The following is a 12,297-nucleotide window of genomic DNA, read 5'->3' as shown; positions in this document are numbered from 1 at the left end:
ATAAAATTTTTACTTTAATTTGCTAATCACATTTTATCAAAATAACTATTCATTATCGCCTTAAGTATTGCAACTACCAAATTACTATAGCCTTATAAATCAAAGTTCTTTAATTAATTTATATAAATTGTATTTATGTGAAAAACAAATTTCATATGAAATTATTTCATTTTAATTGTTTTGAAATTGCATACACTTTGATTGTGCCCTTAACGCTAGTATATATATATATATAAACGGTGAGAGAAGAGGGTTGGTGTAATATTTCAGGAAAAAATATTAAAGCCAAAACCAAGTTAGTAAATCACGAAAATAATTGACTAATTAATGAGCGAGTGACATAGAAAATAAGGAGAGTAAAAGAGCAGGGCAAAAACTTAAAATGGAGAGATGAGTAATTAGTGCTTAATGAAACTAGAAAAATCTATGAACTTGATTAATTGAAAATAATCTCGACATTTGAGTAAATTTTGCTTTGATAAAAAGATTATTATTGTCCTGACAATATCGCCACTCATTGCTTAAGTGTATATGGTGATTTTTAACTGCTCCATATGGGCGAACTCATATTTTAAATAGCTGCCCTGATAATAATAATATCACAGCCATTGCATTTGAGTATATCGTATTTTAAGTGGCACTTCGAATGATTTTTGCTTTTGGCATTAAAATCTAGTACACTGGATGGACTTCTTTCCTTATGGGTTGGGTTTGAATTACCACCTTATTGTTGGCCTTTGGCAAGTAAGTTGGTCGCTAGAAATTTTAATTACTCCCGCTGAGACTTGTTCGGTCAAAATTCTAAAGTTAAAGTTTCCAAAAAAAAAAAAAAAATCCAAAGTTTCTAAATCCAGGGAAATTCCAGTGTCTGTCAAGTTTCCTGTCAAACAGATAATACGCAGAACTATTTAAGATAAGGTTGATTTCACCGACATCCCAGTTTCAGATTGACATCTGCCCATCAGTTTGTGATTAAAAAAAAAAAAAAGAAATTTGACTTTTGACCAAGATATTCTTTTGGATAGATTTTCGAGTAAAAAATAATTCTTTTTTTGGGCAACATGTCCCAAACAGATTTGTCGTGTGGGTGTAAACTTGGTGATTAGGGTCAGAGTTGGACTAGAGGGCCATGAAATGTCTGTCTCACCAGCCCACTGGAGACCGGACACGTGCTATGTTTTGTAGACATGATATGTAATAGTTGGGCCAGATGCACAGACTGCGGTTTCAGTAGCCCAAGCCCGCAGGAAATCCACTAATTCACCAATACCCGTTGGGATCTTACAGGTATTCAAATCATTGAAAACAAAAATTTATAATGCTTTCCGTTTTCCATTTTCCACTTCCCACTCTTAATTCTGCTTTTGTAATCAAACAATTCATATTTTTATTTTTTTGCCTGTATTCTTTAGAGAACGTCTTATTGATTTTTATAATAGGCAATCCAAGATTACTAAGTTTTGTAGTAAAAAAAAAAAAAAAAAACTAGTGAAACAATACAACAACATAAAATTGAATACAAAATTTTATTTATTCAGAAGCGATTGTCATAAGTACACTCCGATTTTCAACACCTTAAAAATATTGTGGGACTTGTTAATTGACCATATAAACGAACCCATTCGGGTAAGTGCCAAAATCACCAAACCGCTACCCAAACCGACTGCGATTTATTTTCTTTCGGTTCATTGGGTATCTTTTTAACACCCCTGCTTTGTTTCTTAAACATAGAAAAGTAAGCGGGAGATTTCTTGAAGTTACCCCTTTCCTTTTGTTTTTGTTTCTCTTTTTTTTTTTAAAGTTATAATAGTTTTAGGGTGCGTTTGATAAAATTGAAATCTAAAATTTGAATCCATTAAATTATTGAATTATTAAATATTAAATCTAATACATTTGAGTCTATATCACATTCAGTGATAAGCAAATAGCTTATCACTTAATTTTTAGAGTAAATTTTGTTTAGGAGATTCAATTGCACTTAATTAATTTAAATATTCAATTTCTAGTTATAAAATGTATCTGAACATATTAAGACCTGAATTTATTAAATTTAAGTGTTAAATTGAATTATTAAGCAGAGTCTTCATTTTGGTTGATACAGGGTAAGGTATGTCTCCAGGCCACAAATAACTCATATGAGCATTTATAGATTACTTATCCATACAGCCTTGACGCTTCAATTCAACAGCACCTTGAGTTTGGTCATTAGTGAGGAAGTGGACCGACAGAGCGAACATGTGTTAGCGAAATTGCTCCTTTGATAAAATTTTAAATCAAGCTAAGTTTGGGAGTTTAGGATAGAAAAGAGAAGAAAGGAAAACTTATGTTATATGGGAGAAGGGATTGTTATGTTGTTTAATAGTTTTGAAAATTAGTGAAATGATTTTGGATATGAAAGTCATTAAATATTTGTTCAAGACATTTTTAAGGATAAAATAAGTATTTTAAAAAACTTTCATAAGCTTCCTCCAACTTTCTCTCCAATTTGGAAGGAAAAATTTTGCCTAGTGCCTACTATTCATCCTCTTAAATCCTTCCATTTTCCTTTTTTTCTTTCCTACTAAACACTAACCAATGAAGGAAAAGTTAACTTTCTCTTATTTTCTTTTCTTTTCTGTCCAAATCCTCCACTCCCAAACGAGGGCCAAGCGAAGAAAGAATGAGCGGTAGACGGACTTGTCCAATCTATTAAAAACTGAAAAACACAAGCGTTTCTAGTTGACGTCATTTGGCACGCCGGGCATGAGAGGAAACGACAAACGGAAAAAGAAAAAGAGAAAAAAAAAGAGAACGGAATTAGTACAAAAAAACACCTGTGTACTATACCAAATGCGAAAAGTATAATTGGCTATTGCATGTTAGACAAAACAAGTGGGTCTGGACGTCTCTCGTATACACTCTTTGGAGGCAGAAAGTGAAGGCTGACAAAGTCCTCATGGAGTAATATTGATGGCCGGAGGTTTCTTTGCCGACCGAAAAACAAAAGGAATAAAGCGCGTACCTTAGCACATGGATGCAGCTCCATAAGGCTTTTAATTAATTTCCACAATGCCATTCGTTATCAAATGTTCTACATTAGAATTAAGGGAAAATCGTTCTAAATATGTCTCATATTTCATCAAATGAATTTTGTCATCCCTCCTTATATTGCTTATAAATTTAAATTAATAAAATTTAATCTCAATCTAAGTATTCAATAACTTTTTAGTCTGAAAACACTACATGACCCACATACAATTATTTTTTGTATGCAAAAAATGTCGGATCCCATTTTTTCAGTGGCAAAAATTAATATAAATTAAGTTAGATTCCACTTTTTTTTATAAAAAATTTAAGTATAATTCAGGTCAAATCCTTTTTTTTTTTTGCGACAAAAGTGAATATGGATCAGACCATTTGTTTAACTACAAAATGTCATCTAATTTTTTTGCCCCTAAAAAAGTTGATCATATTTTGGCCATGAGATGGAAGTAAGGTAAAAAATGGTCGAAAATTTAGATCAGAACCAAATTTTATTGACTTAATTATGTAAAAGATGTAAATTTACTATTTTAAAAGTGAATGGCCAAAAAACTCATTTAGCAAAATGTGAGGAATATTTTGAATGATTTTTTTTTTTAGGATTAACTGGGCAGTCCAAGATTCATGATAGAACAACAATAAAAAAAAGAATGAAAAGAAAAGGCTGTCAAATAACAGCACCCAGTTAAGTTGGAACAAAGCCCTTCATCATCATCTTGTCCCTTTGTTCCCATGCACTGATCATCCTTTTATTCCTTCCTATATTTGGCTCCTACAATGTGAATTGAAAGTGTCTACTAGCATGGTAGGCTGTAGGCTCTGTTTCTCTATCTTCTGGTCTTTCTTTCTTTTTTTTTTCGGAAAAGATAGGAATTCTATGCTGAAAGTTGGTGAAATTAGTACAAGCGCCGTATATATAATTGACTGTTAATGAAATTAGTACCCTTTTCTTTATATATATAATAATAATAATAATAATAATAATCAATGGGCAGGTCCATGAGATGTTGTTGGCAGCTTGGAGCATGCATATGGTTTTGTCGGAAAATACAACTCGTATAAGACAGATACTATGATGCTATGAGAAAGCAGAGAATGGAAAAAAATCTGCAGGTATTAATTTAGGCAGCATTTAATTTAGAGTTTGTTTGGATAGCCAAATAATGGCTCAAAATTATTTGCTTACATCACAAGTACAATTTCCAACACAAATTTTTATCTTCCCAATTATCTTTTTATCTCACATACATCACATCATAAAAATTGTTACAGTAATTATTCTAAATAATATTTCAAATAATCTCCTATCCAAAAGTTTTTCCATTTCCTTTTCGATCGTACAGCTAAACCATTTTATAGTATGTCATCGATTACATCATATAGTACCACAATAATATAGCCAGTTATATATATATATATAGACACACACAATCAAATGAAAATTTGTAGTCATATATATATATATATATATTCATTTTCTCCATATGAATAAAATTTGTTTAGCGCCATGCATAGAGTGACTAATTGGTGTCCGTATAATAATGCATGAAGAGACTCCTCCCACTTAATACAACGTAATCACGCGAGGAAGTCACAAGTGGCACACATGCCCAGCGATATGGCTACAAATCACATGCAGACATGTGACATTTTTTTTTTTAAAAAAAAAAAGAGTTTTGTGCTCAAGTAGTAAATATGTTTGCACTTTTGAACTACTATGCTATGATTAGGAGCCTCTCGATGGCAAGGTTAATTTCAAGGTCAAAACTTGCGCAGACTCAAGTCCCTGTTTGGCAAGTGAGTTTTTTAAATATTTGTCTAAAATTTTATTGTAATTTACTGTAGAAGTTTTTTAAAAATTTTTTGAAGTGTCTTTTTTTGTTAATATTTTGAAATATATAATTTAAAAAATTTTGAGAAATTTTTTGAAATTACTGTAGCTAAAGTTTTAAAAAACTTGTAGCAGACAAATTTGACAAAAAACCTGTCTACCAAACAAGGCCTCAATTTTCGAAATCTATTATTTCAGATTGTATCGTGTTACGTTACTTAACGAGATGATGGTGTGATACAATTTGAAACATTGAATATGTGGAAACCAAACTCGAAAGTTGCACATTACTGATACATAATAAAGTGCCATTTAGCATGTCTAACATTTTTCCTACAATCAATTTGGTGTAGATTGAAGTTGGAACGAACATGTACATGTACATGTACATGTAAATGCGATGGTGTAGATTGTACTACTAATATTAATTGATTAAGAATATATAAGATGGGAAGAAGCAAGTAAACTAGTATTAAATGCACTGAGGAGTAATGAATGAATCATGGGGTAGTAATTACTAGTAGTTTCTTTGGAATTGGTGGTGTAGATAATGGGAAGTATAATGATGAGGAGGGGAGGGAGGAGGGGGCTGCAGCGGGATCAGTACCATGCAGGGAATGTGCAGAACATGCTGTACATTTGATGCTGCTGCACTGTCTCAACTTTGTCACATGCAATCCTTCTCTCAAACCCCCAAAAGCCTAATTGCCCTCTTCCCTCTCCTTCTCTCTGCATGTTCTCCCCATGTGCATTACTTTGCCCATTTTGCAAAATTATGCGTGTATCCTTTCCTTCTTCCCTCCTCCCACCTCACTCACTCACTGATCATGGAAGGGGGAAGGGGGTGGCCTTTGCTTTGCTTTGCTGGCCCATGCCACATTCACATGCGCCCCTTTGGGAGGCCACAGCCACAGCCACACACCCTTCCAAAACAGCTACCTCGCTCCTCCTCTTCCACTTATAAAATGACTTCATTGCCCTTCTCCTCCTTTCCATTTTTTTTTTTAGCCGGACTACTTTTCTCCCTTCCTCAAAACTTTGTCTTTACTGGTACAAGTTTATTTAAGTACTGCTATCATATAAGTACACTTTTTTTAAGGCACTTGTCTCACTAATTAATCCCACGATTATTCTCCAGACTACCGAATTGTTGCCTTTCACCTTTTTGGATGGATTGGCTCTCAATTCTCTTATTGAATACTAGCTAGTCATGCTAATTAATCTTCTTGTAAATGACGGCTGCTAGGGACATTGCTAGGAAATGACCCGTTCCAATTTGTGTCTAATCATGCATGGAATGTAAAATGAATCCATTTTCCTTGCATAATATCGACAAGTATGGTCATATGTAAATATCCTTCCCAAGCTTGAAGAAAATCTGGAGGGTAATTGGGGAATAGTAGAATGATTAGGCCCCAACCTTGAAATGTGCCTTTCGCAGACAGGCAGGCTTTCTCGGGCAAGTCTCTTCCAGATGGATCACAGATCTCGTATGGTCGCAAGTTGTGTGCCATCTTCCCGCTAGAATTTTTCAACTGAGATACGAAATTGGTGTGGCTGCCTTTCTGGCGTAAATCACAAAAACACCCTTCGATCAACGGAAATATCTACAATCTTCTTCTTGTATGTAAAGAGAGTAGGGCCTCCCATTATGATTGTCACGGGACCCCACGCTCCCACATACAAGCTTTGTTAAATAGAAAATTAAAACAAAAAATGGTGTGCGTCTACCGCGTGACTATAAGATTTATTTCAGGCGTTAAAATTTTAGAAATATAAAATTAATTAAAAAATATATAAATGTAAGAAAAAATAGTAATTATTAATATATATATATATATATATATATGATAGGTTAAGTAAAATATAAATGTGTTAAAGATTGTCGCCTGGATATCTCGTTAAAAAATAAAAAAAAGGGAGAGAGAAAAATTGAATTAATGATGTGGACCATCTGATTTTTGGGGCTCAAGTAAGTATAGGGGGTTGCAACTGCAAAGCTAGTATTGTTAGCTTGATAGCATCTCTTTCGGTAATGCCAGATATTTTACATTTCGAGATGCACAATTTTTAGCTAGCGGTTGCATGAATCTCATTTATTGTTCTACTTCTTCTCGTCGAGCCACAATGAAGTTCAAAAGCACGGTTCGAAATGCAATTCTTTTTGTTTGTGGATTCAGAAATAGGCCGTCACATTTTAGACCAAATAAAAAGGGGAGCTAGGAATTTATGATGATAGTTGATACCTGCTCTGGTGTAATTGATTATATGTCCACATATTTTAATATTGATAAAATCGGGAGGTTTTTTTTTTGTTTTTTAAATGTCATTTTGTTTATACATTATGGATTAAATTAACATGTCATTGATAATTTGATATCCTAATGCAACTACATTTACTATTTTTTCTTTTCTGTTTCCTTTTTGGTTTTTGCCGAAGGAAAAGGTAAGAGATTCGACTAACCCCGTTTGGATAGCCATTTTCTGACGAAAAATTGCGTCTTTTTCCGTGATCATATTTCCCTATTACCTTATTTTCTCACATACATCAAATCGTTACAGTAATTTTTCTACAAAAAATTCAAGAGAATGCAATCCAAACAAGGCCGATCTCTAAGGTTGGCATTAGCTCGTCAAACCATATTTTGAAGCACTTACTAGTGTTAATAGGACCTTGGTATGAGAACTAGCATCGGTAAAGGAAAGAGTCATATTTAATACATCACCAAAATAGACTGTAAATATAATAGAGAGTGGCTCTCATATAGTAAATGCTCAAATATACACGATTTATTAACATGAGGTCAAATTTCAGTTACATTTAACCAAAAAAAGAAAAAAAATCACGCTTTGTTTGAATTCACATTCATAAAAGATGCATATAGTTTTATTTTGACCGTATGATTAACTTAAATTTTTTGCTTCATGAACATTTTACTACTCCATTAGTATTATAACTTTCATAACATAGGCAATTCATCTATATTCTCTAATTTCCTTATTTACCAAAAAAAGAAGAGGAAGGATAGTATTGGATTTTTCTTTCTTTTTTTTTTTTAAAAAAAAGGGGATAGTATTATTGCATTAATAATTGCTAGTAGTATTACGATTTCCTGGCGTCACGTGGAGATATCAGTCATAAGATATCTTTCCAATCAAAAACTATTTTGGTAATAAAGGCACAAAAAAAAAAAAAGGAAAAATGGCATTTGTGTAGTTTATACATAAACAAGTGGCAGTTGGGGTCAGATATCGCCTTACTTAAACACCTCCAATCCAAAGAAACGCGTTCGAAGACAGGACATAACCCCGTTGAAACGCTCAGCCCGCCGGGGGACCGAGCCCCCCATTCCTCCCAGTTCCCTGTTTCCTCCAGCCTTTCCCTTCATCTTGGTTTCTACCCTGAATGGGCTCAAGGCCAAGAAGCTACATGGGGACGCCCATCCTAATGAGAAAAACTGCAAGGAGGAGGCCGAATCCCCATAGAAGAGCCTGCAAAATCCAGCACAGCTCCTCAACAAGAATCAGAGCAGGCGCGTGCGTTTCAGAGAAGTTGGAGGCTCTCAAGAACATCATTCCGGTCCACACTGATCACGGGGAGATCAAGCCTGATCAATTGTTTCAAGAAACTGCTGACTACATTGTTCTTCTCCGCACCCAAATCTCAGTTTTGCAAAATCTGGTTGATTTTTATGGGTCCAGTGCTGGGCAGGCTCAACCACACCACACCAACTCGCTGCTGTATAATACGTAGTCATATTTCATCGCCAACTGAAGCCAAAGTAAACAAGAAAAGATTTGCTCTTTTTTCTCCACACCCCCTCCCCACCCCCACTATTTTCTTGGCTGTTTATGCACTTTCCCAGGCAAATGCAGGAGTAATCATTCTACAACAAGAAGTAGCTAGCTAGCTAATTGCAGGGTCACAAGGTCTTCTTTAGTTATTTGCCATATATGATGAAATTCAATAATTATATTATATCTTCTCATGTATATGTAATTTTTTGTTTATTTTCTTTGCCTTGTTTTCTTCCCTCCCCTCACTTTTAAGTATCAAGAATACCACCTTGTTGGAACCTTTTGTTGTGTGGACTCTGGACTCGAAATGAGAGGAAAAAGCTCAGGAGTTGGCTAAATATGTAAGACAGCATTATTGTTGTTTCTTTTTCCCCGAATCTAATAGGGAAGAGATTTTTGTGTACAAAGGACCTGTGGTTCTTTTCTCTGATTCAAAAAAAAAAAGAAGAAGGAGAAGAAGGTTTGTTGTCCATTCGATCTATCATCAAATTAACATGCTGCACCACATACGTAGATTTTTGCCTTCTCAGTCCAGTCCACACACGAAAAGTTCTAGCATACGCGTTTCACAAAATATATATGGTCCAAGCAAGTATTCAAGAAATTTATGCCACGCGTTCTGGAGATGTTCAATCTCAAATTTGGTCCTTCAAGCCATAACAACTACTACTGTTTTCAATTTAATCCTCGAACAAAGCATCAGAAGAACTCTTCTTGTTACCGAAATTTAAGAATCCCGGCTTCTTACCTGGGTAATAATTTTAATTTATTATATGCTCAGAAACAGTTAAATAAAGGCTACAAATAGTACAAATTATGCAGTGAAACATGCACCCCGGTCAATAGAGTAGAAAGGCGTATTAATTCTTCCCCCGTTAATTTCACTTGTACAAGGCATATGAGGGACTGGAAAATGTGTTGCCAGTTTTGCAGACAAAACATCTCTCCCTCCCTTTGTCTGTGATGAGGTGACTGAGCATGTCAGAGAGCGTCGGCCAGATCGCCAGCCTCGGCCTGTGATGACGGTCGGAGGGAGGCATGCGTCGCTCAGTAGAGTAGACTGCTGCATGTCTTGTTCCAGTTAATTAGCTCAACATATATTTGGAGAAACAAAATAAAAATGATGGGCCGACATAAATTGTTACTAGTAAATTCTACTGCCCGTGACCGTGAGTGAAGTGAAGGCTTCATTTTGCGGGGATGGGTGGGGGAGGGCGGTAGCGCACAGATATATCACATGATATCTGAGTGAAATAGAGAGCAGAGCCGTCATGTTTTGGGAGGAGGGGCTGGAACGGTTGTCTCTGACAATCGTTCCGGAAGGTTTACGGTCATGATTAGGTCAAAAAAATTTGTGCGGTTCAGATCACTCCTTGTAACTTGATTTTTACGTGGTGTGTGACCCACAAAAATATTGTTCTAGTATTACTCGCTGTTGTTCTATTGTTACACCTTGTACAGATAATATTCACCGTGTGCAAATGATGTTACACCTTCCGGAACGGCTGCTCTGACAATCGTTCCAGCCCCGGATCCCATGTTATGGCATCACATGCATTGTTATGGTACGGCAGTGACAAGCTAGCGAACATTTGAGTATTCAAGAACACGTGCAACTTTTATTACCCTCCATACATATTTCGCAGCTGTCTTTTTTTTCCTTCTGCGGCAACCTCAATCACGGATGTAGGTCGAGTATAATTAATCCAGTTTCTCTCTATCTCTCTTTTTTCTTAAAAAAAAAATCAATTAAATTAGCTGTACTTTGCAGGAACTTGTTATATTATCCAGATTTCAGCAACTAGGAGAGCGGTACAAAGCACGCATAGCTTGCTCAGTTTTTATTCTCAGGAGGGCCAGATTCTGTTTGTTCAAATGAAAAAAATAGTTGGGAGTCTTGCTTCTGTAGGGAACAGAGTGATATGATCCAATGTTTTAAAAGAGGATGGCGTTGGGCGGGGCATTTAGTATTCGGCGTGTGGCGTCAGCCCCGTGAATTTTTATTTTTTAAATATATATAAATATGATATATATTATAAAAAAATCATTTGAAGATATAAATAAATATAATAAAATTAGATAAAATTAAGACAATTACACAGATAAAGAATTACTATTGTATAACTCTAACTAATAATTTAAAAAACATACATATTAATATTAGTTGCACAAAAAAGCAAAATAATTAACACTATAAAAAGTTCAATCTTAGAAACAAACTAGTCACAACTCATAAGTCACCATAGTATCAAGCACTTAAATTACAAGCACATAAATTCAAGTAGACACAAACTTCAAAGGTTAATTGTTTCAATAAACACACTTAACTAGCATCAAAAATAAAATACCAAATTAGCAACCATATTGCTTATAATACATAACAAGGAATAGCATCAATAATTAAAAACAAACTGACAAATAAAATGATACTATTCATCAAAGTGGATATCATCCATGCTTTCATCTTCATCTAGTGTATATACACTAGGTAATTTTCTGCCAATAATTGACGGTGGTTTTGAAATTTTCATCACATCACATGATCCAATCTATAGGTAACAATTTCTTTTCCTTTACCTTTCTTGCATAATCATATATTATATTTCAAATAAATTCATGTCAAATTCACTCAATGTCTGAATATAATAGATAGGTATGTACTCGAGCCAAGTCGAGCTCGAGTATTGCTATACTTGAGCTCGACTCGACCCATATGTAACTAGGAACTCGAGCTCGACTAAGCCTAAAAAATCGTAACTCGAGGCTTGATTCAAGAAAATACCTTTAAACTCGAGACTCGACTCGATAAGGCTCGACCTTTAGTTAAGCCTTATCAAGCCTTGCCATTATGGAATTTTATTATAAAGAAGAGTATATTGTAAATTCAGTATAAATTATACCCATAACGGTTATTTTATAATTATAATACATATGTATTATTTGAATTATATATATATTATTTAAATATATCCTGACTCGACGAGCCACAAGCCCCAAAATATTGACTCGAAACTCGACTCGAAAGTACATTCAAGTAGCCCGAGACTTGGCTCGAACTCGGTCAAACCGAGTTCAAACCAAGCCATTGACCTCACGAGTAGCTCAGCTCGCGTACGTCCCTAATAACAGATAGTAAATTAGTAATAAAGTTGAATATTAAAAGTTAAAAACTTAATTGATGAAGTTAAATATTTTTTCTTTTTTTTAAAGACAATTTGTGGGGCATATGCTTTTAATGCCTCACTTCAGAGGTGTGCCCAAACACCCGTGCGTACTTAAATTTAATGAATGGAATCGATATTGTGAAAATATCTTTGTGATTGGAATCAATATTGTGAAAAAAGAGAGAGAAGAAATTAGCATTATTGGTGATAAGTACTAGTTATTGATTTCCATGTGAACTTCTTTCGTTAACTCCTAGTTAGAAAGTTGTTTAACTTACTATGACGCTTTGAAATTATATGATGAATCAATTCATAAAAGCAAAATATAAATGATTATTCCAAAAAATAGAATGATGTAAAGTGAGTTGGACGAAGCAAGCAAGTACTTAAATTTGCTAAACATTAGGATAGGAGCGAAAGTGAAGACGTGACCAAATTGAGTAGATAACGGAAAATAATTGGCTGTTGGTTTTAGGGGCAATG

At 34.6% G+C, this 12,297-nt stretch overlaps 1 protein-coding gene across 1 annotated transcript; it reads left to right on the top strand.

Moving 5' to 3' along the window:
• The first annotated feature begins 2,574 nt into the window (after nucleotides 1-2,574).
• LOC113752784 lies at nucleotides 2,575-8,928 on the top strand. The gene is made up of 2 exons (XM_027296844.1): nucleotides 2,575-2,666; nucleotides 8,258-8,928. Exons 1-2 carry the CDS (start codon nucleotides 2,575-2,577, stop codon nucleotides 8,604-8,606), a joined length of 441 nt encoding a protein of 146 aa, XP_027152645.1. The 3' UTR covers nucleotides 8,607-8,928.
• The last annotated feature ends 3,369 nt before the right edge of the window (nucleotides 8,929-12,297 follow it).

This window comes from Coffea eugenioides, chromosome 11 (genome assembly GCF_003713205.1).
Source record: "Coffea eugenioides isolate CCC68of chromosome 11, Ceug_1.0, whole genome shotgun sequence".
Classification (NCBI taxonomy): Eukaryota; Viridiplantae; Streptophyta; class Magnoliopsida; order Gentianales; family Rubiaceae; genus Coffea; species Coffea eugenioides.
The sequence above is the reverse complement of the archived record's forward strand: the minus strand, read 5'-3'. Positions and strand labels throughout refer to the sequence as shown.